The 27,721-nt window shown below is 38.5% G+C and overlaps 1 protein-coding gene and 1 non-coding gene across 2 annotated transcripts in view; one reads left to right on the forward strand and one right to left on the reverse strand.

Annotated features, from left to right (window-relative positions):
- The window catches only part of CPD (carboxypeptidase D), an 87,920-nt gene that overhangs the window by 47,931 nt on the left and 12,268 nt on the right, over window positions 1-27,721 (reverse strand). The window contains exons 3-4 of the mRNA XM_053570867.1: window positions 2,107-2,249; window positions 1,271-1,440 (exon numbers count right to left, since the gene is read on the reverse strand). Of these exons, the coding sequence (XP_053426842.1) occupies window positions 1,271-1,440; window positions 2,107-2,249 (313 nt within the window). The remainder of the gene's footprint in view (window positions 1-1,270; window positions 1,441-2,106; window positions 2,250-27,721) is intronic.
- LOC128571517 (U2 spliceosomal RNA) lies at window positions 10,938-11,129 on the forward strand. Its single transcript, XR_008375916.1, has one exon. It is a non-coding gene; the product is annotated as a U2 spliceosomal RNA (small nuclear RNA).

Below are 27,721 nucleotides of genomic sequence, written 5' to 3' on the forward strand. Positions count from 1 at the left end.
TGAAATTGAAAACAAAAGAATTATACAACAGATCAATAAATCCAAAAGTTGGTTTTTTGAAAAGATCAATAAAATAGATAAACCTTTGGCCAACCTAACCTCATAAGACTATGAGGAAAGGGCCAAGGAAGGGGAAGGGAGGGGGGAGGTTAGGGTGGAGGGAGGGTAATGGGTGGGGCCACACCTACGGTGCATCTTAGAATGGGTACAGGCGAAACTTACTAAAGGTAGAATACAAATGTCTACATACAATAACTAAGAAAATGCCATGAAGGCTACGTTGAACAGTTTGATGAGAATATTTCAGATTGTATATGAAACCAGCACATTGTACCCCTTGATTGCACTAATGTACACAGCTATGATTTAATAAAAAAATATAATAATAATAATGCCCCCCTCCTGCCCACAGGAGACCCTGAGGCATTAAAGAAACTTTGCTAAAAACCAAAATAAATAAAAATAAAAAAATAAAGAAGACATCATGGATTCTTCCAAAAAAAAAAAAGTCAAAGAATGGATAAATTATCCAATTCTCTGCAGTGCTTTTTCAAACTGACATTCCAACTTTTTTGCCAAGTAGGAAAGTTCAAAATTAAATGTTATCAATTAAATTCTTATTAAAGTAAGCTTCTAGAAAGGTTTCCAGGAGAGGTGGTAAACCATTTATTTAATACATCAGAAAACTGATGATAAGACCATTCTTCACAATGTTATTTACAGAACCCTGAGTTTCTCCTACTCTGGTGTGTTTAATTAACCTTAAGACAATGCTTTACATAGCCAAGCATCTTCTTAAGTGTTTAAATTTGTCCTTCTCTTCAATGCTACATCTAGTTGTAAGACTACATGACAAAAGCTCAACAACAGTATTTTTTCATTATAAAGGAGAAAAATCAGGCCGGGCATGGTGGCTCACACCTGTAATCCCAGCACTGGGGGAGTGTGAAGCAGGAGGATCCCTTAAGATCAGGTGTTCAAGACCAGACTGAGCAAAGCTAGACGCCTTCTCTACTAAAAACAGAAAAATTAGCCAGGAGTGGTGGTATGTTTCTGTAGTTCCAGCTACTTGGGAGGCTGAGGCCATGGCTCTCTAGCCAGGTGACAGAGCAAGACTCTGTTATTAATTAATTTTAAAAAGATGAAAAATCAGAAAATAAGGAAAAAGTAAAAGCCAGATAGAGTAACATTTACTAGATTATATTATGTCTTAGATATAAAACAAAGGCTTGACATTTTAATTACCAGTCTATGTAGTTTAACTTCTTACCCAGTTAAAGCTGCTGTAACGTTGTAAGTTCCAGGAACAAGTAATCTGTGGAAATCACCAAATCTGCCTGTTGTGATATTATGATTAATACCAGCCACCGAGATGGTTGCATTCTCTAAACCAGATCCGGTTACTGAATCTTTAATAAATCCTTTAACTCCAATGTGGACCTAAAAAAACAAGAATCAAAGCTCAGAGGCTATCAATTTGGCAAGAGAGCATAACTTCTCTCTGCACTGTGATGCCAGAATTTCAAACAATACACCTCTCTCAACCTAGAATATTTTTCAATCCTTTGAAGCTGAAATAAAATATAGACAAAAGTATTAAATCCTACACTTACGTCATGTGTGTGAACTCTACATTAATAAGATAGTTTTGAAATTCCCTCTCCTCAAAGCCAGATTTATAATTTTCTCAACAACGTATAGTTTCTGGTATATTCAATTGTTATATTAACCTGCCTGATGTTTAAATGAAACTGATATCCATGGTTCATACGGTGGTAAAGTCTCTATAGCAAACATGATCACATGATGTTATAAGAACCTGGTAATACTAATTTGGCTAATTATATTTTTGCAAAAATGTTCTAAGACAGGCAAAGGGAGTCCTATGGGGCAGAAAGCAAGGGGTGAGAGGCAAATGAGGCAGAGCTAGAGTATGTTTTAATAGATGATAATTTTAAAGATAATCTATAATCTTAAATAATAGAAACATAAACAAAATAAAGCCTATCTAATAATACTCTATAGATTATCATTTACATGGAAGCAAATATTTTCCTTATTTAATCCCATTTCTGTATACCACAACCTTCCAGTCATCTATTTTACCTTTTCAATCAATGTGATCAAAGACTCACGATTGTTCTCCCATTCCTGTTTAAGTTGTGAGGCAGGTGGGTACTTGCAACAAGATAGTTCTAAGGTGATCTCAAAACAGTTGGCCCATACATAATTGTAATCTTGCATACCACCTATAACATGGAAGAAAAAATAATTTCATTCATAGAAGTAAAAAGAGTTCTACCCTCCAACAGACTGAAGAAACTAAATCAGTCATCTCTCTACATACATAAATTTTCTTTTTATTAAATTGCTTGAAATTAGAGAAGGCTCTTGAACTATGGTACAAACTAAGAAGGAAGGTGAAAGGCATATACACTGATAAAGAGCACATGAAGGAAATATGTTTGATAGAATGCACAGTTATGAAGAGAATGACTATATCAGTTAATAATAGTTAACAGTAAGGCCAGGCATGGTGGCTCACACCAGTAATCCTGGCACTCTGGGAGGCCAAGGCAGGTTTAAGACCAGTAAAGGTAGGTTTAAGACCAGGAGTTTAAGACCAGTAAATTCTGAGCAAGAGCAAGACCCCATCTCTATTAAAAATAGAAAAATTAGCTGGCCATTGTGGCACACACCTGTAGCCCCAGCTACCAGGAGATGGAGGCAAGAGGGTCTCTTGAGTCCAAGAGTTTGAGGTTGCTGTGAGCTATGATGCCACGACACTCTACCCAGGGTGACAGAGTGAGTTTCTGCCTCAAAAATAATAATTATAAATAAAAAATTAACAGTAGCAGTGATAATAGCTCTACATTTGAGTGCTTACTAAATAGTAGATCTGTTTTAAGAGCTTTTTGTTTATTAATGTTTAACGTTTACAATAACATGAGGCAGTATTACTATGTCACCTATTTTATAGATATGAGAAGTGAGGTACAAAGAGATTAAGATTTATAACAGAATGATAATAAAGAGTACATATAAAAAAAATAAAGAGTACATATGATCTTAAAATTGTAAATGATAGTTATGCCAAAGCATTATCAATTACCTACTATTCTAACTATCCTCCCCCTTTATCAAGTAGGTGTTAAAAGAAAAAAGAAAGATTGTATTTAGGGTGGCACCGCTACACAAATCAGGGAAAAGCAAAAGACACAAAAAACTCTTTTAAAATGGGTTTAACAGAAGATAGAATTAAAAGGGGAATAAATACCCATGGTCAACCACTTTTACCACTTTTATACCTATACAGGGTGGCCATAAAGTTCATGTGCAATTTAAAATAGTGTGCAATTGCACATGGACTTTATGGCCACCCTGTATAAGCCCACACACACACAGATTTTGTTGAAACCCTACAACCCTATCATTCTTGTACCTTGATTTTCTCACATCTTGTTTTTAGTAGATGAAGACTAAAAAGTGGAAAGCTTCTCTTTGATCTCACCTTGCTCCTGCAAGGTAGGTAGGCAAATATTTATAATATCAGATGGTTTCCCAAGCCCATGATTTTGCACATGAAATGGGACCTGACTTTAGTCACTTCCTTCCAATATCCCTGAAGGGTGCCGCACAAGCCCAGGCTTGGCTTAGTCAATCCCCACAGTTCATCAAAATCTTAGTATATATCTCTGCCTGGCAAGGAGGAATTCTCATTTCCTCAGTCTTCTCTAGCGATTTTTTTCCCCCTCTGACAACGCAAAGTACAATTTTTTTAGGGCCATCTTTCTCCAGTGTCCAAAGCATCTCAGATAGTTATTATACAGGATCCTGCAGATTAGAAGGAAGGAGAATAATTTCCCTTTCACTGACACAGCATCAACAGGTATGCCTGAGTCATATTCTTCTGCCACTTAACAAGTGTTAACACGCACCTTTATTTATAGGCAAAGTGAGTGTTAGGTCATCACAAAGGATACTTCTAACTGATTCTATGTCTAAAATATGCTAATTTGATTATAAAAGAAAAGACAGGAAGAAAACAGAAAAAAAGACAATTCTGAAATCTGTTTCTAGAGAAAAGTCAATGTCAACAGTCAAAACATTGCTCATTAGGAGTTCATCAAAGAACAAGGATCTGTAAAACAGTGGAGAAAAGCAACATTAACAAAACTTTGACAGAAATAAAGTAGCAATATTACTGGAGCCTGAACTCTTAATCTCATTTCTGTTGAGGTTTCGTTATGAACTTTGAGATACATCCAGTTCTTGAAATATGTGTACCTTTCCTAACACAATATGCTTCATTTCATTAGCATATTTATAGATATTTATCATATCTATAAGATAAAAAAAGCTAGGTTAAATGTAAAATATCAGAAACTAGTAAACTAGAAATTGAGCAAAGAATCTTTAAAACTCCAGGGCTCTGTGAACTCCAACCAATGTCATTCTGAAAAAGAATGTGCAAAAGAAACTGAACACAATCCCAAAGTCACCCAAGCAGGATCACACCACGCTGGTGACGTGCAGTCTAATCTCAGAATACATAAAAGAGATGATCAGGTTACAGTCAGGTTCATTCATGTTCATTCAAGCACTTACAAATAAGGCCAAGTGTTGGTTTACAATCTAGAGTAGACAACTACATCCATAAATAATGAATGTAAACTTGGTGACAGAGGACAGTAACGATTGTTGTACAATGATGTTAATGTACTTAATGCCAGCAAATTGTACACTTAAAAATGGTTAAAATGGTAAATTTTATATCATGAATATTTTACCACAATAAAAAATGATAATAAAGGTAATATGGGCCTATGTCACTAATTCCAAATTTGGGGTTGGGGGGCGGCGCCTGTGGCTCAGTCGGTAGGGCGCCGGCCCCATATACCGAGGGTGGTGGGTTCAAGCCCAGCCCTGGCCAAACTGCAACCAAAAAATAGCCGGGCGTTGTGGCGGGCGCCTGTAGTCCCAGCTGCTCGGGAGGCTGAGGCGGGAGAATCGCTTAGGCCCAGGAGTTGGAGATTGCTGTGAGCTGTGTGAGGCCACGGCACTCTACCGAGGGCCATAAAGTGAGACTCTGTCTATACAAAAAAAAAAAAAAAAAAATTTGGGGTTGGGAGAAGATCTAGAAAGGCCTCTTGGGGAGATTTTTTAGTTAGGTCTTAAAGAAGGGTAGATTAAAACTGTATGAGTCCGCAAAAGGCACGTGGCGGTTCCGGAGCACTCTAGTGGAAATGGCTTTATAAAGGTATAGGGTAGGAGGGCCTAAGTACGTTGACAAAAGGCTGTGAGGAGGATGAAGGCACAGTATGGGGGCAGGAGCACAGGACTGCAGGGGTGTAGTGAAACGTCAGGCTGGAAAGGTAAGCACAGTCTTTTTTTTTTTTTTTTGTAGAGACAGAGTCTCACTTTACCGCTTTCAGTAGAGTGCCATGATGTCACAGGACTCACAGCAACCTCTAGCTCCTGGGCTTCCGCAATTCTCCTGCCTCAGCCTCCGGAGCAGCTGGGATTACAGGCTCCTGCCACAGTGCCCAGCTATTTTTTGGTTGCAATTCAGCCGGGGCTGGGTTGAACCTGCCACCCTCGGTATATGGGGCTGGCGCCCTACTCACTGAGCCACAGGCACCACCCAAGTAAGCACAGTCTTAAGAGGCTTTTCCAGACTCCAGACTTGTGTATCCAATTGCCAGTTCAATATCTCTACTTAGATATCACAGACTTAACATATCCCCAAACTGAACTCATCTTCCCCACACCTGCTCTACCCAGTATTTCCCACTGTAGCTAAAGGCATTTCCACCTTTCTAGTGGCTCAGATGAAAAGCTTTGGAGTCACATTTCATATCCAAAGTGTCAGGAAATCATGCTAGCTCTGACTTCAAAATATATCCAGAATCCACTGCTGTGTCCCTGTACAAGTCACCATTATTTCTCTGCATGGATTTCTATAATCAGACCTAACAAGTTTCTCTGTTTCTGCCCTTTCCCTTCTACATTCTTTTCCCAACAGAGATGAAGTTTTGTTAACATGTTAAGTCAGATGTCATTCCTCTGTTCAAAACAGTTCAATGACTCCCTATATTTCACTCTAATAGCCAAAGTCTTTACAGTGGCCTAAGGCCCATCGTGATTTCCCCCCATCTCTGGCTTTCCCTCTTTAATCTCCTTTTATCCTCTCCATCACTGGCTCCTTGCTGTGCCCTGGACACACCAGGTACCTCCTGACTTTGCTCTACCTATTCCTTTGCCTAAAATGTTCTTCCCCCAGATATCACTACTTGACTAACTCCCTCACCTTCAGCAATTTGTTCCAGTTTCAACTAGACAATGATGTCAGGTCATCCCAATCTTCCCATTTAAAGTTGTTACTTACTTTTCCCCATCACAGTCTCCAAGACACTCTCAATTTCCGATTCCTCTTACCCTTTATGTTTATTACTTACTGCCTGTTTCTCCCTGCCAGATCACAAGCAACAGAGGTCTTTGTTAGTCCCCATTGATGGATAGTCCAAGCACTAAAATAGTACCTGGCACATAATAGTCCGTCAGTAAATATATACTAGGACCTCTATAGCTGACCACCTCCCTACACTGACCACATCCTTAAGTTGACCAGACATATTCCACATGTATACATCAGTACAGTAGGCCTAGCTCCTTACGTTGACCACCTCCACATGTTGACCAGTTTGGTATAGTCTCTTACACGGTCAACTTACAGAGGTTCTACTGTGTGTTGAGTGAATGAAAGGAGGTTGGGACAGTGGAAATTAAAAGGTCCATTTTTTTTTTTTTTTTGTAGAGACAGAGTTTCACTTTATCACCCTTGGTACAGTGCCGTGGCGTCACACAGCTCACATAATTTCCAACTCCTGGGCTTAGGCGATTCTCCTGCCTCAGCCTCCCGAGTAGCTGGGACTACAGGCGCCCGCCACAATGCCCGGCTATTTTTTGTTGTTGTTGTTGTTTCAGTTTGGCCGGGGCCGGGTTTGAATCCACCACCCTCGGCATATGGGGCCGGCGCCCTGCTCACTGAGCCACAGGCGCCGCCTAGATGTAACTTTTAATAGTACCCTAACTTGCCAGCTCCAACCAATGACACATATAATTGTATCCCCCAGGGTAGTAGGACTGAAGTCTTTTAAAAATAAGTTTTAATTACAAGAGAAGAAAATGTGTTTAGTGGTCTCTAGTCCTATAGATCACAAGCTAAATTTATTTTTTAACATGTACCTCTACAAACAATCCAAAACAAAAGGGCAGCTTCATGGAGACAACCCTCTTTTTCTAGGTCCTATAAATGTGAGGAAATATTACAATGAACAATGTACCTAACTGGAACATTATTAGCATCGTGTGAAGAATCTACTACAAGTACAGAATATCAATTAAATCTTACTCCCCAAATTTTCCTTTGATAAGATCATGTTTAATTTAAACAAAAAGCCATATAAAATGAAATTGGAAATCAAATGATGGCCACTTAAAAACAATACAAACATCAATCCTTACTATATGGTATTCATCAATAACAAGAAAAATTTTTAAAAAGATGCCAGCAACGAAACCCACAAAATGTATAGGATTACATGTAATAAAATGCAGACTATAAATTAATATTATAAAATTTTACTAAAGGATATAGATTGTAGTAGACAGTAATCATGTCTCTAGACAGGAGGCATATGAGGATATCAAATTCCCCCAAATTAATTTATAAATATCATGCAAAAGTAGATTTCTACTGCAACTGAAGAAAATGCCCCAGAAGTTAATTTGGAAAAAGAACTCTATGAGAATTTCTGAGAAATGGGTGAGATTATCTTTAAAAATTTTTAAAAACAAGTGATAAGAGAGGATTGCATTCTAAATTATTAAAGTATATATTATAGAACTACTTACTGAGGTAGTTCATTTCAGATGCCAAAATGAACAGACCAATTGAACAAAACAGAAATCATCACAGCAAAAACAAAAGCATTTGGAATATGATAAAAGAAACATTTAAAACCAATGGGGAAAAATTAGTCTGCAACTGTTACACGGATAAAACTGGTTAACTAGGTGGCAAAAAACACAGGTAGAGCTTTACATCATATCACATCAAATAAATGATTTAATCCATATGGAATTTTACATAAAAATCAAACCATAAACAAAACTAGAAGCCAGCATAGTATTTTTATACTCTCATTTCTGGGTAACAATTTATACATATAAATTGTGTGTATGTGTATATATATACACAATATATAGTGTGTATACACACACTCACATACATACATAGTATATCCACATGTATATGTATATATAAAATCTCTAAAATAGGCATGACTTCAACATAGAAATTCCTTTTCCAGGAATTTATTCTAAGATAATAGCTAAGATAATTTATTCAAAGAATGAAGATTATAGTATTTAAATTAAAGGAGAAGAAACCTGCAAATAACCTAAATGTCCAAAAATGGAGGAAAACCAGCTTACTAAATTATGGTATAAAATGGGCTACCATGCAACCATTTCAACTATTTCAGGCATACATTTATTGTCATGCTATTTACCACATATTACTCAAACAAGGTTATAAACAGCAGATACAAATATTTTTGCATGATACTTTAAATTTTATTCTTCTTTGAAAGCATACAGAGTTTTTTAAACAATTCTCCTTTACTCAAGTATGAAGTAATTGATTGAAAACAACCTGACAATCTCTCTAATCAATATGGTGCTTTAAAGCTTTTTTAAAAATCAGACTTATAGAGGTATACTTTATGTTATAAAATGCATCCCATTTAAGTATATAGTGCAATGCATACAATCACATAACTACCATCAAAATAAAGGTACAGAACTTTTGCATCACCCCAAGAAGTTCCCCATCCCCAGCTCCCAGGCTCTGACAACTATTAACCTATTAATAATTTCTTTCCCTATATTTTTGTCTTCTCCAGAATGTCATATAAATGGAATCATACAGCATCTAGTCTTTTGTATTAAGCTTCTTTCACTTAACATGATGCTTTAAAATTCATATTGTTGCATATATAAATAGTCCTTTTTATTACTACATATTCTATGGCATAAATGTGGTACCATTTGTTTAACCATTCACTATGTGATGGATATTACAGTTGTTTCCAGTGTTTTGGTGATTATGAATAAAGCTGTACATAGATCTTAGTTTGGGCATGTATTTTTAATGAGACAGAGGTTCACCCTATTGCCCTGGGTAGAGTGCTGTGGCATCATCATAGCTCATTGCAACCTTAGTATCTTAGGCTCAAGAGATCCTCTTGCCTCAGCCTCTCTGCCAATTATGAATATTGGCACCTGCCATGACACCTGGCTAAATTTTCTATTTTTAGTAGGGACAGGGTCTCTCTCTTACTCAAGCTGTTCTCAAACTCCTGAGCTTAAGCAATCGAGCTTAAGCACCAATCTCGGCCTCCCAGAGTGCTAGGATTACAGGCATGAGCCAGCATGCCTAGCCTTGTTTTTATAACTTTTGTGTAAATATATAGAAGTGGCTGAGCTGTATAGTAAGTTTAGCTTTGTAAGAAACTGTCTATTTTCTAGAGCGTTTGTACTATTTTTTTTTTTTTTTTTGTGGTTTTCGGCCGGGGCTGGGCTTGAACCTGCCACCTCCGGCATATGGGACTGGCGCCCTACCCCTTTGAGCCACAGGCACCACCCAACGTTTGTACTATTTTCATATTCCAAGCCAGCATGTATCAGTGTTCCAGCTGCTACCGCTCTGTGTCATCACCTAACAAGTGGCTCAAGCACCTGGTCAGTCTTTACATTTCAAGCATTCTAGTAGGTGTGTAGTGGCAGCTCATCGTAGTTTTAATTTGTATTTCCCTGACAACTAATGATATTGCAGATCCTTTCTTTCCTATGAAGACTTCTTTCATATCCTTATTTACCACCTATATTGGGAGACCCTCGATGCCAGAGACTATTGAAGAGATTGAAGATATGAGGGAGCTAGAGAAAGGGATCCCATAGTAGTCTGTGAATTTCTGGGCTCACCTCCTAACTGCCATTAGAAGTCTGATAAGTACAATATAAAAGGGGTGTCAAACTGAATTAAAAAATAAGACCCAACTCTATGCCATCTATGCTACTATAAGAAATCACTTTTGGGGTGGCGCCTGTGGCTTAGTCGGTAAGGCACCGGCCCCATATACCGAGGGTGGCGGGTTCAAACCCGGCCCCGGCTGAACTGCAACCAAAAAATAGCCGGGCGTTGTGGCGGGTGCCTGCAGTCCCAGCTACTTGGGAGGCTGAGGCAAGAGAATCACTTAAGCCCAGGAGTTGGAGGTTGCTGTGAGCTGTGTGATGCCACGGCACTCTACGAGGGCCATAAAGTGAGACTCTGTCTCTACAAAAAAAAAAAAAAGAAATCACTTTCGATAGAATGGCATAGAAGTTAAAAGTACTTAGTAAAGCATCACAAGAATGGAGAAGCATGAATCCTATGTACTCAATTTTGATATGAGGACAATTAATGACAATTAAGGTCATGGGGGGGAGGAAAAGCGGAGAGGGAAGGAGGGAGAGGGGTGGGGCCTTGGTGTGTGCCACACCTTCTGGGGGCAAGACATGATTGCAAGAGGGACTTTACCTAACAAATGCAATCAGTGTAACCTGGCTTATTGTACCCTCAATGAATCCCCAACAATAAAAAAAAAAAGAAGTTAAAAGTAAAAGAATGAAAAATATATACCATGCACACACAAATCAAAACAAAGATGGAATGGCTATATTACTATCAGATAAAATAAGACTTCAGAGCAAGGAAAAAGGCCAGGGATAAAGAAGGGACATTACCTCATGATAAGGGTCAATTCACCAAGACGATATAATCCTAAGTGTGTGTGCACCTAATAACAGAACTGCAAAACATGTGCAACGACATCGCTTCTCAGCCTCTTGGCTAAGATCATGTGTAGTATCTGTTCTTATCAGTTTAACATCTGAGACGTCCTCTATCCGAGGACAATATATTAAATGGATTTTTGGAGCAGGGATTTGGAATAAGAGCTTGCTCCATCTACTCCACGCCATCAATGTGGTATTGCAGTACTTCCAGGAATGGTGCACCCCTTCTCATAAAATAAAATAAAATAAAGTGTGCAACAAAAACTGATAGAAATAGAAGGGAAAATGGGCAAGTCCACAATTACAGCTGCAGACTTCAGTTCTTATCTCAGTAATTAGCAGAAGAAGTAAACAGAAAGTCAGCAGAGGCTAGAGAAGGATTCAATGACACTATCAACTGGATCTAAATGATATTTATACCAATACTCTACCCACCAACAGCAGAATACGCATGCTTTTCAAGTACATATGAAACATTCACCAAGACAGACCAATCCTGGATCATAAAACAAACTTAACAAACTGAAAAGAACCGAAACCATATGAAGTATGTTCTTTGACCATGATGGGATTAAACAGAAATCAAGAACAGATAGCTACAAAATATGTACCCTTCTCTTGACTCAGTCTCATAAAAGTAAAGTACGTTTCCTCTGAGTCTATAATAATGAACTATTCTTAGAAGGCGATTAGTGAGCTGTGATATCTACCTTAATCTATATTTTGTAAACTCCAAAGAGTCAATCAGTGTCTGAAGAGTAGCAAACTAACTTTATTTTTTTTTTTTTGTAGAGACAGAGTCTCACTTTATGGCCCTCGGTAGAGTGCCGTGGCCTCACACAGCTCACAGCAACCTCCAACTCCTGGGCTTAAGCGATTCTCTTGCCTCAGCCTCCCGAGTAGCTGGGACTACAGGCACCCGCCACAACGCCCGGCTATTTTTTTTTTTTTTGGTTGCAGTTTGGCCGGGGCCGGGTTTGAACCCGCCACCCTCGGTATATGGGGCCGGCGCCCTACTCACTGAGCCACAGGTGCCGCCCCAAACTAACTTTATTATAGAGACAAAAGGATAAAGTTATCTTAGCGTTAGAATATCAAGAAGTCTTTAAGTACCAAGTTTTAGTTTAGAAATGACTTTTGAAAAATTATCTAAAAACATAGAAACAAATGGGGTTATTAACTATCCGAGCTATGAAGAACTTTTTGTGAGATGCCATCTATGTTAAACTTAACATTTATTTTTCCAATACTAAATGTCAAAGTCTGTGTAATAAGTAATCGTAACTAAGTAGCTGGTTCAGATTCTTTGTCTTGATTTTTCCCTCAACACAAAAACAACTCACGCAAATATATGAGTTCACTGTAACAAGGACCATCCATTGATTTTAAATAAGCCTGACATTACTAGCAGCTACAGTTACTGCCAGATTCAGTTAAGAAAACTGTTTATTTTTTAAAGCTGATATGTTATTTGGCTAAAAGAGAATTAATAGGTTTCATAATATTTTTTTGTTGTAGTTGTTGCAGTTTGGCCGGGGCTGGGTTTGAACCCGCCACCCTCGGCATATGGGGCCGGTGTCCTACTCACTGAGCCACAGGCACCACCCAGTTTCATAATATTTTTATCCAGTCAAATAAATCTTTAATTTCGAGAGCAAAACATCCAACTATACGCATACATCAAAACAATAAAGCACTGTACAGATGGCATGCATGATCTGCTGTTTATCCTACTTATCAATAATCATAAATAAGCAGGCTTCTATTGTCCACTAGTCTCTCAGAAAACTGGAAAACTATGTAACACTTCATAGAATTTTAAGTTCCAAATTTTAGTATCCAAGAGTTTTCATCTTAAGTTATTTTTTGTTTTGCGATAGTCTCACTTTGTCACCCTCATTAGAGTGCCGTGCTGTCACAGCTCACAGCAACCTCAAACTAGTAGGCTCAAGAGATTCTTTTGCCTCGGCCTCCCAAGTAGCAGGGACGACAGACACCCACCACAGTGCCTGGCTATTTTTAGAGACGAGATCTTACTCTGGCTCAGGCTGGTCTCGAACCTGTGAGCTCAAGCAATCCTCCCACCTCGGCCTCCCAGAGTGCTAGGATTATAGGCATGTGCCACTGCGCCCAGCCTCATCTTAAGTTTAAATAGTTGTAAACAAGTAATTTCTTACATAATGTAAATTCTGATTTTTAAAAAAATTTTGGGTTAATGTGGGAGTACATACAACTAGGCTACATCATTTGCCTTTGTAAGGTAAAGTGCAAAGTCTGAGTTATAGTTGAGTCCTTCACCCAGAAATGTGTGATATACTCCTACATTGTACGCAAGAGGTGGGAACTTACCTAACCCTCCGGTCCCCTCACCCTTCCTGAATTCACTATGGGCCCAGAGCTGTTGATCTTTCATTTTCAGATTAGTACTAAGTAAATGTTCTTATTTTTAAATAAAACTTTTATATTAATGTTTTTAATGTATCAAGTAAATAAAAATGCCATAGAGGGAGGCGGAGCAAGATGGCAGCCGAGTAACAGCTTCCTTGCATCTGGGCACCGTGAGTCTGGGGAGATAGGACTCCAGGCATCTCTGGCTGGTGGGATCTGCCTATCATCACCCCTGAGAGGATACAGGGAGTCAGCGAGAGACTTCTGGACCCCAAGAGGAGGACTAAATCAGTGGAAAACCGGCAAGTGGTCGCGTGTGTTCAATCCGTCTAAACTCGCCCGCAACTTCCATAGTCACGAGAACTTATAGAGCAAGAGGAAGTGAAAGGAAAATTAGGGCAAGGAAACAGATAAAAGAAATCACTCATGAGGAAGAATCAGCAGAAAACTCCAGGCAACACGAAGAACCAGTCCAGAACAACCCCGCCAAGGGACCATGAGGTAGCTACTGCAGAGGATTCCATCTATACAGAAATGTTAGGAATGACAGAAAGGGAATTTAGAATACACATGTTGAAAACAATGAAAGAAATGATGGAAACAATGAAGGAAACTGCTAATAAAGTGGAAAATAACCAAAAGGAAATCCAAAAACAGAATCAAATAAGAGATGAACGATATGAAGAATATAAAAAGGATATAGCAGAGCTGAAGGAAATGAAACAGTCAATCAGGGAACTTAAAGATGCAATGGAAAGTATCAGCAACAGGTTAGACCATGCAGAAGAAAGAATTTCAGAGATAGAAGACAAAGTTTTGGAGATAACTCAGATAGTAAAAGAGGCAGAAAAGAAGAGAGAGAAAGCAGAATGTTCACTGTCAGAAATATGGGACTTTATGAAGCGTTCCAACATACGAGTTATAGGAATTCCAGAAGGGGAAGAAGAATGCCCCAGAGGAATGGAAGCCATACTAGAGAATATTATAAAAGAAAATTTCCCAAACATCACCAAAGATTCTGACACTCTGCTTTCAGAGGGCTATTGGACCCCAGGTCGCCTCAACTCTAACCGAGCTTCTCCAAGACACATTGTGATGAACCTGTCCAAAGTCAAGACAAAAGAAAAGATTCTGCAAGCTGCCAGGAGTAAGCGCCAGTTGACCTACAGGGGCAAATCCATCAGAGTGACTGCAGACTTCTCTAATGAAACTTTCCAAGCAAGAAGACAATGGTCATCTACCTTTAATCTACTTAAACAGAACAATTTCCAGCCCAGAATTCAGTACCCTGCTAAGCTAAGCTTCAAAATTGATGGAGAAATCAAATCATTTACGGATATACAAACATTGAGGAAATTCGCCACAAGACCAGCTCTACAGGAAATACTTCAACCTGTTCTGCACACTGACCACCACAATGGATCAGCAGCAAAGTAAGAACTCAGAAATTAAAGGACAGAACCTAACCTCCACACTGTTGCAAAAGATAAAACTAAGCAATGGACTCTCACAAAATAAGACGAATAGAATACTACCACACTTATCAATTATCTCAATAAATGTTAATGGCTTGAATTCCCCACTGAAGAGACATAGATTGGTTGACTGGATTAAAAAACACAAGCCATCCATTTGCTGTCTGCAAGAAACACACCTGGCTTCAAAAGACAAATTAAAGCTCCAAGTCAAGGGTTGGAAGACAATTTTTCAGGCAAATGGAATTCAGAAGAAAAGAGGAGTTGCAATCTTATTTTCAGATACATATGGATTTAAAGCAACTAAAGTCAAAAAAGACAAAGATGGTCACTTTATATTGGTCAAGGGAAAAATACAACAAGAAGACATTTCAATTCTAAATATCTATGCACCCAATTTAAATGCTCCCAGATTCTTGAAACAGACCTTTTCAGTCTCAGCAATATGATATCTGATAATACCATAATAACAGGGGACCTTAACACTCCTCTTACAGAGCTGGACAGATCCTCTAAACAGAAATTAAACAAGGATATAAGAGATTTAAATGAGACCCTAGAACAACTGTGCTTGATAGACGCATATAGAACACTCCATCCCAAAGATAAAGAATATACATTCTTCTCATCACCCCATGGAACATTCTCCAAAATTGATCATATCCTGGGACACAAAACAAATATCAACAGAATCAAAAGAATTGAAATTTTACCTTCTATCTTCTCAGACCATAAGGCACTAAAGGCGGAACTCAACTCTAACAAAAATGCTCGACCCCACCCAAAGGCATGGAAATTAAACAATCTTCTGTTGAATAACAGATGGGTGAAGGAAGAAATAAAACAGGAAATCATTAACTTCCTTAAGCATAACAACAATGAAGACACAAGCTACCAAAACCTGTGGGATACTGCAAAAGCAGTTTTGAGAGGAAAATTCATCGCTTTAGATGCCTACATTCGAAAAACAGAAAGAGAGCACATCAACAATCTCACAAGAGATCTTATGGAATTGGAAAAAGAAGAACAATCTAAGCCTAAACTCAGTAGAAGAAAAGAAATATACAAAATCAAATCAGAGATCAATGAAATTGAAAACAAAAGAATCATTCAGAAAATTAATGAAACAAGGAGTTGGTTTTTTGAAAAAATAAATAAAATAGATAAACCATTGGCCAGACTAATGAGGAATAGAAAAGTGAAATCTCTAGTAACCTCAATCAGAAATGATAAAGGGGAAATAACAACTGATCCCACAGAGATACAAGAGATCATCTCTGAATACTACCAGAAACTCTATGCCCAGAAATTTGACAATGTGAAAGAAATGGATCAATATTTGGAATCACACCCTCTCCCTAGACTTAGCCAGGAAGAAATAGAGCTCCTGAACAGACCAATTTCAAGCACTGAGATCAAAGAAACAATAAAAAATCTTCCAACCAAAAAATGCCCTGGTCCAGATGGCTTCACTCCAGAATTCTATCAAACCTTCAAGGAAGAGCTTATTCCTGTACTGCAGAAATTATTCCAAAAAATTGAGGAAGAAGGAATCTTCCCCAATACATTCTATGAAGCAAACATCACCCTGATACCAAAACCAGGAAAAGACCCAAACAAAAAGGAGAATTTCAGACCAATCTCACTCATGAATATAGACGCAAAAATTCTGAACAAAATCCTAGCCAATAGATTGCAGCTTATCATCAAAAAAGTCATTCATCATGATCAAGTAGGCTTCATCCAGGGATGCAAGACTGGTTTAACATATGCAAGTCTATAAACGTTATCCACCATATCAACAGAGGCAAAAATAAAGATCACATGATCCTCTCAATAGATGCAGAAAAAGCATTTGATAAAATCCAGCATCCTTTTCTAATTAGAACACTGAAGAGTATAGGCATAGGTGGCACATTTCTAAAACTGATTGAAGCTATCTACGACAAACCCACAGCCAATATTTTACTGAATGGAGTAAAACTCAAAGCTTTTCCTCTTAGAACTGGAACCAGACAAGGTTGTCCTCTGTCACCTTTACTATTCAATGTAGTGCTGGAAGTTTTAGCCAATACAATTAGGCAAGACAAGGAAATCAAGGGAATCCAAATGGGAGCAGAGGAGGTCAAACTCTCCCTCTTTGCTGACGACATGATCTTATACTTAGAGAACCCCAAAGACTCAACCACAAGACTCCTAGAAGTCATCAAAAAATACAGTAATGTTTCAGGATATAAAATCAATGTCCACAAGTCAGTAGCCTTTGTGTACACCAATAACAGTCAAGATGAGAAGCTAATTAAGGACACAACTCCCTTCACCATAGTTTCAAAGAAAATGAAATACCTAGGAGTATACCTAACGAAGGAGGTGAAGGACCTCTATAAAGAAAACTATGATATCCTCAGAAAGGAAATAGCAGAGGATATTAACAAATGTAAGAACATGCCATGCTCATGGATGGGAAGAATCAACATTGTTAAAATGTCTATACTTTCCAAAGCTATCTACCTATTCAATGCCATTCCTATCAAAATACCAACATCGTACTTTCAAGATTTGGAAAAAATGATTCTGCATTTTTTATGGAACTGGAAAAAATCCCGTATAGCTAAGGCAGTTCTCTGTAACAAAAATAAAGCTGGGGGCATCAGCATACCAGATTTTAGTCTGTACTACAAAGCCATAGTGCTGAAGACAGCTTGGTACTGGCACAAAAACAGAGACATAGACACTTGGAATCGAATTGAAAACCAAGAAATGAAACTAACATTTTACAACCACCTAATCTTTGATAAACCAAACAAGAACATACCTTGGGGGAAAGACTCCCTATTCAATAGATGGTGTTGGGAGAACTGGATGTCTACATGTAAAAGACTGAAACTGGACCCACACCTTTCCCCACTCACAAAAATTGATTCAAGATGGATAAAGGACTTAAATTTAAGGCATGAAACAATAAAAATCCTCCAAGAAAGCATAGGAAAAACACTGGAAGATATAGGCCTGGGGAAAGACTTCATGAAGAAGACTGCCATGTCAACTGCAACAACAACAAAAATAAACAAATGGGACTTCATTAAACTGAAAAGCTTCTGTACAGCTAAGGAGACAATAACCAAAGCAAAGAGACAACCTACACAATGGGAAAGGATATTTGCATATTTTCAATCAGACAAAAGCTTGATAACTAGGATCTATAGAGAACTCAAATTAATCCACATGAAAAAAGCCAACAATCCCTTATATCAATGGGCAAGAGACATGAATAGAACTTTCTCTAAAGACGACAGACGAATGGCTAACAAACACATGAAAAAATGTTCATCGTCTCTATATATTAGAGAAATGCAAATCAAAACAACCCTGAGATATCATCTAACCCCAGTGAGAATGGCCCACATCACAAAATCTCAAAACTGCAGATGCTGGCGTGGATGTGGAGAGAAGGGAACACTTCTACACTGCTGGTGGGACTGCAAACTAGTACAACCTTTCTGGAAGGAAGTATGGAGAAACCTCAAAGCACTCAAGCTAGACCTCCCATTTGATCCTGCAATCCCATTACTGGGCATCTACCCAGAAGGAAAGAAATCCTTTTATCATAAGGACACTTGTACTAGACTGTTTATTGCAGCTCAATTTACAATCGCCAAAATGTGGAAACAGCCTAAATGCCCACCAACCCAGGAATGGATTAACAAGCTGTGGTATATGTATACCATGGAATACTATTCAGCCATTAAAAAAAATGGAGACTTTACATCCTTCGTATTAACCTGGATGGAAGTGGAAGACATTATTCTTAGTAAAGCATCACAAGAATGGAGAAGCATGAATCCTATGTACTCAATTTTGATATGAGGACAATTAATGACAATTATGGTTATGGGGGGGGAAACAGAGGGAAGGAGGGAGGGGGGTGGGGCCTTGGTGTATGTCACACTTTATGGGGGCAAGACATGATTGCATGAGGGACTTTACCTAACAATTGCAATCAGAGTAACCTGGCTTATTGTACCCTCAATGAATCCCCAACAATAAAAAAAAAAAAAAAATGCCATAGAGATTTGATTCCTAGAATTATGCATTTTAAACTACATGAACACACCTCTTCTTTAATAGTAGAAATTTTATATCCCTTCTTCTCCCTGATCTTTTTTCCATTCTATTTCCTCCACAGAATGTCACATACCTGAATGCCTGAAGTCTTGCACTGATCATCCTAGGATTCTTCAATCTATACTATATATTTAATTTTTTTCTTAATTTCCAATGGCTGTAATGCTCTAAGCATTAAATTTTTATCTTCTGGATTGGATTATTATAATAGTCACTGCCATACAATTTATCCAAAAGGCATTATTTTACTATAAATTTGTATAAATTATAAATACAACAAGAAATCATTATTAAAAATACATCTTTCAATGAAAATTTTAGGGTGATACCCTTAAAGTAATCACCAAATTGTCCCTTATGTTCTGAGGCCCTGGAAGTTTGTAGATCTTGGAGGCAACATACCATAATGTGATTCAGATGGATAAGAAAGTATGCCTGTCTTCAGTCAAGTGGGAGAAGAGGATGTGAGATAGAACACCCACAGCAAACGTCTTTCTCAGGAAAGACTAGGTATGGGAACTAAAGGTCTTCTTTTTTTAAAAGAAGCTTTTTAAAAAGCTTTTTTTAAAGCTTTAATTATTATTATTTTTTTTATTGTTGGGGATTCATTGAGGGTACAAGAAACCAGGTTACACTGATTGCATTTGTTAGGCAAAGTCCCTCTTGCGATCCTGTCTTGCCCCCAAAAGGTGTGGCACACACCAAGTCCCCACCCCTCTCTCTGTTCTTCCTTTCCCCACCCCTCCCTCCTCCTTTCTCTCTCTGCTCTCCCCTTCCCCCACCCCACCCCCACCGTGCCCTTAATTGTCATTAATTGCCCTCATATCAAAATTGTCATTAATTGCCCTCATATCAAGCGTACATAGGATTCATGCCTCTCCATTCTTGTGATGCTTTACTAAGAATAATGTGTTCCACTTCCATCCAGGTTAATACAAAGGATATAAAGTCTCCATTTTTTTTTTAATGGCTGACTAGTATTCCACGGTGTACATATACCACAGCTTATTAATCCATTCCTGGGTTGGTGGGCATTTAGGCTGTTTCCACATTTTGGCGATTGTAAATTGAGCTGCAATAAACAGTCTAGTGCAAGTGTCCTTATGATAAAAGGATTTTTTTCCTTCTGGGTAGATGCCCAGTAATGAGATTGCAGGATCAAAAGGGAGGTCTAGCTTGAGTGCTTTGAGGTTTCTCCATACTTCCTTCCAAAAAGATTGTACTAGATTGTACTAGTTTATCCCACCAACAGTGTAAAAGTGGGAACTAAAGGTCTTCTTAAAGGTATCCAAACTAAATGGTCTCCCCTCCTCCCTAGACATAACTCAATTTGAAAACCACTGATTTAGACCATTTCTTCTGCAAGGAGAATTGACAAAATAAAGTCAAAGGTATATATTTTAGTTTTGAAATCTATCTACTAATCCAGCATCTTCTATGCTCAGAAAAAAATTGAATTCAACGTACAATGAAACATATCACGTTTTCACTCCTTTACCAGTACAAAGAACAAGATTCCAAGTGTCACAATTAGAAATCTGTCCAGCACTACAAGGAATCGTGATCAATACCAATAATAATTGTATGGGTTCAAATTCTTCTGATCTAAAGATCTGCTCATCCCAAATAAACTCAATCCATTTGTCTCATAACTAATCTTTATATTTTAAGATACTCAATTCATCTTTGTCATGGACCAGGTCCCTATTGCTGTTTTTACCACAGAAAGATATAGCTTTAAAGGGGGGAGGAGACTTCAATAAATTCAACCCTATATTCAAAGGTACTAAAGATTTACTCTTTTGCCTCTAGCAGAAAACCAATAGAAAAAATATAGTCGATGCTTCAGTGGTAAGACTTAAACACAGCAAGTTTATTTTTTGTTTTTACTTGTCTTGGCAGACCAACTATAAAGTGTCAAACTGCATTAAACAAAAACTACATTAATCTTTTATGGGAAAACTATATGTTTTTTAAATAGGAAAAGCATTTTAGAGTGTAGGCATATAGGTAAGCAATTTCTACTTTATATTTCAATTTAGAGCTTATGTGATACCTTTAATAAAACTACTTCAAAGGACAGTGAGAAATTTTCACAACTTTGACTTTTGTGAATAATTTCTTCTCAGAGAATGAGTTAAGTGATAATTCTGCACTTCCTGAGATATTTTTAAAAAGTAATGATCATGATATTCATAAAAAAAAAATTAAGTGTAAAACCTGGACCAATGCATGGAAAACCAGAGGTTGCCCTTTATAAAATTCCCTAAGTTCCTAATCTTTAAATGCAAGTTCCTGGTGACCAAATCTTAACTGAACTTGGTCTGTGTATGCTGAGCAATTTACGTTGTGAAAATCTATTTCCTTCACCACTCCCACTAAATATATATTTACTAATGATATGACTCTGCAGAGTCAAACTAAATTACACAGCCCTGCATCTGTTCTCAGTGTCTAATTTGGTTAACACTATCTCCCACACAGCTCTTTGAACTGCATTTTTCTCTTTTAAGTACTCTATACAACTAGAGTTTAAAAAAAAAGAGATAGAAAGGAAAAGAAGAAGATACATCTAATATACAGACACTAGATCTAAAGATTTGGAGACCAAACACTAAAGCAGAGTCTGGTTCATATAGGCCTGTTACCACATTACAAAGTACACAATTGCACTGTTCCTAAAGGTCAAACAAACTCATCACTCAAGAGGCAAATATGCCTGTAATCCTAGAACTCTGGGAAGCTGAAGTGGAAGGATCCCTTGACCTCAGGAGTTCAAGACCAGTCTGAGAGAGACCAAGTTACTATTAAAAATAGAAAAAATTAGCCAGGCATTGTGGCACACACCTGTAGTCCCAGCTATTCAGTAAGCTGAGGCAGGGGGATTGCTTGAACCCAAGAGTTTGCGGTTGCCAGAGTGTAAGACTCTATCTCACAAAAAAAAAAGAAAGGAAAGAAATCGAAAGGGGAAAGGGAGGGAAGGAGGAAGAAAGAAAAGAAAGAGAAAGCAAGCAAGCAAATATTCTGCTTAGAATACTATTTTACCTTTTGCTTTCCTTTTAAATTAGGCAGCACCCAGATTAAAAAGAAAGAGACTCAACCAGCTCTTTAATGCATAAGATCGGATAAAACAAAAAACTCTTTACTAATTTACATCTGATTATTAACTGTACTTTTAAAACATGAACAGGCTGAGAATTAATATATGAATTGTCAGCATTCCTTAAAAAAATCCGTTAGTGTAGAATACCAGAAATGCATTCCTTTTGGAGGTGAAAAAGCACCCATCTGTTCATTTATACGTATGTTCTGGCTGAATTTCTAGCTCCAAGCCATTAAATTATGCCAGGGAACACTAGGAATTCAAATCACGTACACTGCCATATGCTTTCTAAAAGTCTCCTGACTCCCAATTCTGTTTCTCATCTCCCAAGCTCTAGAACCTATTTCCTAATTGCCTAGAGGGTGCTTATGACTAGTACATCAAGTACTATCTCCAAATTTCACTCTCGTCTCATCTGCAGGGAAAATACTCTCTCTCTCTCACCCCCACACCCCTTCAATTAGTTCTTCCCATTCCCATTATCATTACCATTCTTATTTTTCCAGGCTCAAAAACCTCAAAGTCCTATCTTTGGGTCCTTTCATTCTTTGATAGTCTGTTTTATCATTAACCAACGGTCAGTCCTATAATTCTTCTTACACAATTTCTTATGTAACTAATATTCCCTTTCCATTCCCGTGAATCCCTCTAGGTAAAGCCCCTTTCTCTAAAATAGATCACATTACAAATGACTGCAAAAACCTCCCTAGTCTAGCTGGGCACAGTGGCATGTGTTTGTAATCCTAGCTACTGGGGAGACAGAGGTGGAAGACGGCTTGAGCCCAGGAGTCTGAAGCATGGGCAACATAGTGCAAACAGGTCTCTGAAAACAACAACAAAAATTCGTTAGTTTCCCTTCCTCTAGGACTCTTTACCCTGCCAGTACATTTTGCACAAACAAAACTCCAAAGTGAATAGCACCACACTGTACTTGTTATCAAAGAATTCAAACTCGTAACAGGAGACACAAAACATAGTAGTGTATAAGCATTATACTGACGGTACTGTACAAACAAAAGGAGGGAAGATAGTGACACTTATTACAGGACAGGTTTCAGAGGAAGTTAATAGCTAAACTTGAGCCAAGCGTTTCAGACAGGTGTGAAGGTTCAGATTTTAGGGGATGAACAAGCAGTCCAGTGGCAGTGAACAGGTAGGAAATGAGGCTAGAACCGTGGGACCTTCATTGTCATGCTAAGAAGTTTAGACTTGGGCGGCGCCTGTGGCTCAAGGAGTAGGGCACCGGTCCCATATGCCGGAGGTGGCGGGTTCAAACCCAGGCCCAGCCAAAAAACACACACGCACACAAAAAAGAAGTTTAGACTTGATCCTATTAAAATGAAAAACTAGCAAAGATACAAGAACCCTTTAAGCTTTTATATTTTTGTTGTTTTATTTTTAATATACACCCTGTATACTTCTAAAAACAAAGTAACACAGGCACTAATGAAACAAGACACATTTTCTCTGAGTGTGACAATTGATAAGTTTCTTAGTCATCTACAGTCTAGTAAACAGACTGCAGGAAAGTTATAGACAAGGACAGTATTCTGTACACGGTCATGATTCACTAGGTCAGATGGGTTTATTTCTGTTCTTCAAATCTACTGCATCCTTATTGTTATTTTCGTCTTTATGCTCCAACAGTTACTAAGAAAGGCATGTTTTAAATTTCTTACTATATTTATGGTTTTTCTATTAATATTAGATTTTGTATTTCTTCAGTTATACACCGTTCATTTGATTTATTTTTAGATTACAGTTTTCAAGTGTTATATGGGTTAAGTCATAATGCCCCATTTAATGGCACAGAAAACATTCCTCAAACATAAGCTTTTTGGTCCATTTTTGGAGCAAATCTAACCTTTTATGATGTTGAAAATAGTTGAATAATTATTTTCCCCATGCTCTTCCCTTTCCACAAGTAATCTACTCCAAGCCAAATGCATCCCAGGATTTAGAGCATATTAGCACTGCTCTGTCTGAGCTCCACTTTAAAGGAAGAGTGGTTGTGACCATAATTGTATTAGACTTGATCTTACTAAAATGTAAAGGAGTTATATTTTTATTATTCAGGGAAAAACTTGAGATGGTTACATCGTATGTCATTTAGTCACCTTTCATAACTGCCCATAGCAGAAAAGGAGAGGGAAATAAGTTTGATAAATCCACAAAATATTTTCTTCTTCTAGAGAAGAAAACAATAATTATGAGTTTGAAATGGCTCAGCCCCAAATTAGTAATGGCTTAAAAAGACAAAGCTTTATGGCAGCTGTCCTAATTAATCATAGAATCCACAGACTCAGATGAGTACACACAAGCCTGACAACTGTATTTCTGACCAATTTCCTATTTCAGTACTCATTCATATTATAAGGAGGACAATCTAAAAGTAGAACAGCTGAGAAATATTTGTAGCTCAGTCCTCACTGGAAGTGACTGAGACATATAAACAAGCCAGGGCAAAAGAAAAGCCCCGGGGGCAGTGCCTGTGGCTTAGTGAGTAGGGCACCAGCCCCATATACCGAGGGTGGCAGGTTCGAACCCAGCCCTAGCCAAACTGCAACAAAAAGTAGCCAGGTGTTGTGGTGGGTGCCTGTAGTCCCAGCTACTCGGGAGGCTGAGGCAAGAGACTCGCCTAAGCCCAAGAGCTGGAGGTTGCTGTGAGCTGTGACACCACAGCACTCTACCAAGGGTGACAAAGTGAGGCTCTGTCTCTAAAAAAAAAAAAAGAAAAGAAAACCTCCAAATAGTAAGTTATCACATGCAACTTTTAAGGTGCTTTGTTCCTACTTAGAGTTTGAAAATAAATCAATTCTACCATGGGGTAATCAACAATAATGTTTTTTCAAATTGTAGGTCTTAACCTATTACCAGGCAGTTGTGAATGATATTAGTGGGTTCCAACATCCCATTTTTTTAAATGAAATGGAACAGACTCAAAGAAATCATACCAGAATATATAACAAAAGTGTTCTTTTATGACATTTTTAATATATCATGAATGAGATATACACAAATAACTAAATTAAAAGGCAGGACCTCATGATACAATGGTAATACATCTGACTCCATAAATGACTAAAAGCTATTTCATACTACAGGTCACAATTGAAAAAAAAAGTTCAAAAAATACTAATCTAGGAACAACCAGTAAAGCAAGCTTATTTTCTCAGAATGGGAGTAAAAGTAGAAAGAATATTTATATAAATTTTTGTTAAGGCTATCCAGTTTAAAGATCATCTAATATTTTTTTTTTTTTTTGTAGAGACAGAGTCTCACTGTACCGCCCTCGGTAGAGTGCCGTGGCGTCACACAGCTCACAGCAACCTCCAACTCTTGGGCTTACGCGATTCTCTTGCCTCAGCCTCCCGAGCAGCTGGGACCACAGGCGCCCGCCACAACGCCCTGCTATTTTTCTTTTGTTGTTGCAGTTTGGCCGGGGCTGGGTTTGAACCGGCCACCCTCGGCATATGGGGCCGGCGCCCCACTCACTGAGCCACAGGCGCCGCCCAAGATCATCTAATATTTTAAATAACTATGAACTTGGCTCAGTGACCATAGCTCAGTGAGTAGGGCGCCAGCCACATATACCGAAGGTGGCGGGTTCGAGCCTGGCCCAGGCCTGCTAAACAACAATGGCAACTGCAACAACAACAACAAAAAAAAACAGCCAGGCATTGTGGCAGGAGCCTTTAGTCCCAGCAACTTGGGAGGCTGAGGCAAGAGAATTGCTTAAGCCCAAGAGTTTGAGGTTACTGTAAGCTGTGATGCCACAGACCTCTACCGAGGTAACATAGTGAGACTCTTTCAAAAAAACAAAACAAAACAAAAAAAAGATGTACTTATTTTTCAGATGGATTTATTTAAAAATTCAAAAAAGAGAGGGTGGCGCCTGTGGCTCAGTGAGTGGGGCGCCGGCCCCATGTACTGAGGGTGGCGGGTTCAAACCCAGCCCCGGCTGAACTGCAACCAAAAAATAGCTGGGCGTTGTGGCGGGCGCCTGTAGTCCCAGCTGCTCGGGAGGCTGAGGCAGGAGAATCGCTGAAGCCCAAGAGCTAGAGTTTGCTGTGAGTCCTGTGACATCATGGCACTCTACTGAAGGCGGTAAAGTGAGACTCTGTCTCTACAAAAAAAAAAAAAAAAAATTTCAAAAGAGAGGGCCAGCGCCTACCCACTGAGCCACAGGCGCTGCCCCCATATACCAAGGGTGGTGGGTTCAAACACGGCCCTGGCCAAACTGCAACAAAAAATATAGCCAGGTTTTGTGGCAGGCACCTATAATCCTAGCTACTTGGGAGGCTGAGGCAAGAGAATCGCCTAAGCCCAAGAGCTGCAGGTTGCTGTGAGCTGTGACACCACAGCACTCTACCAAGGGTGACAAAGTGAGACTCTGTCTCTAAAAAATAATAATAATAAAGATATAAATTTTTAAAACCTTCAGAAAAGACTTTTTACTTTTCTATATGCCACACATGGTTCTGGAAATAGAAAACAGAATAAATAAGGTCCCTACCCTCATGAGGTTTAAACTCATGGTGGAGATAAGTAGTCATGTACCAGATTTTCAGCTAAGTGCTCTATATACATTCTCACTTGAGCCTTGTAATCCTGTGAAGATGATATTTATCTTCCTTTCATACATTTTATATACAGTGTGTAGGAATTGAGGCTTAAAGAAATTCATTAACTTTCCGAGACATCTCTCTCTTATTCATACATGCGCGCGCGCGCGCGCACACACACACACACACACACACGGTGGTCAAGGCAAAGTTGAGATTCAAACCCAAGACAGTGGGATTCCATAGCTCTCTCTCTGCCACTATAAAGCACTGCCTTCCACTGTCTATCTCTGGGAAAGTAAAATATAACAATGTTTTGCCCAAGAAAACTTCTGGAAGTTATACAAAACTATGGCATTTAATCAAATAATTTCAATTATATAGAGTCTGGGGTTACTTGCCCTTTCTTAAATTTTATAAGTTGAAAGAGAGCAATTTTTAAAAATTGACCTAACACTACAGTTCAGTTTCATTAAATTTGCTTTGGTATAAACATACTAAACCATCAGATGATTTTTACAATGTCTTTAAAACAATGAAGAAAAAATGACAGGCAAATGACATACAAATCAACACACCGTGATTTACAAGAAAAGAAACAAAGGAAGGTACTCTGTTCCATGAACAAGTCCAGCTTGGGCTCTCACAATAAAAAGCCCTTAGGAGGGCAGCACACAACTGACAAGCCTTTTTGAAATAGCCATTCCCTAAATGGGTCCTGTAGGTTTGAAAGGCATGTTGAGAGAAGCAAGGCTCACCCACAGAGGCAACCTGAAGGGCTGAGTCAACACTGGCAATAACAGAGAAGGTGGAAGGGGCCAATCACTCACATTCCACACTAACACACTCTCTGACCCCTGAGAGCACAAATTGTTCCTGTTTGGCTCCCACTGTATCCTTATCACCTGGTTCAGTATACAGGACTGGCAGTTACTCAGCAAGTGTTTGCTAATTGAATAAATTATACTGCAAATAAATTATAGCTGTGTGTTCTCTTGGGCCTTGATTTTCCATAAAGCCTAAGGGTTAGACTAAATCAATATATTCACTTTCAGCTCTAAAAGCCTGTAATTCTTTAAGGAAGTACTCCTAAATAAATGACAATAAACCATACGTGAAATTACTCTGGACATCCGTGTTTGAATATATGCCTAGTCACGAGG

This window comes from Nycticebus coucang, chromosome 18 (genome assembly GCF_027406575.1).
Source record: "Nycticebus coucang isolate mNycCou1 chromosome 18, mNycCou1.pri, whole genome shotgun sequence".
NCBI lineage: Eukaryota > Metazoa > Chordata > Mammalia > Primates > Lorisidae > Nycticebus > Nycticebus coucang.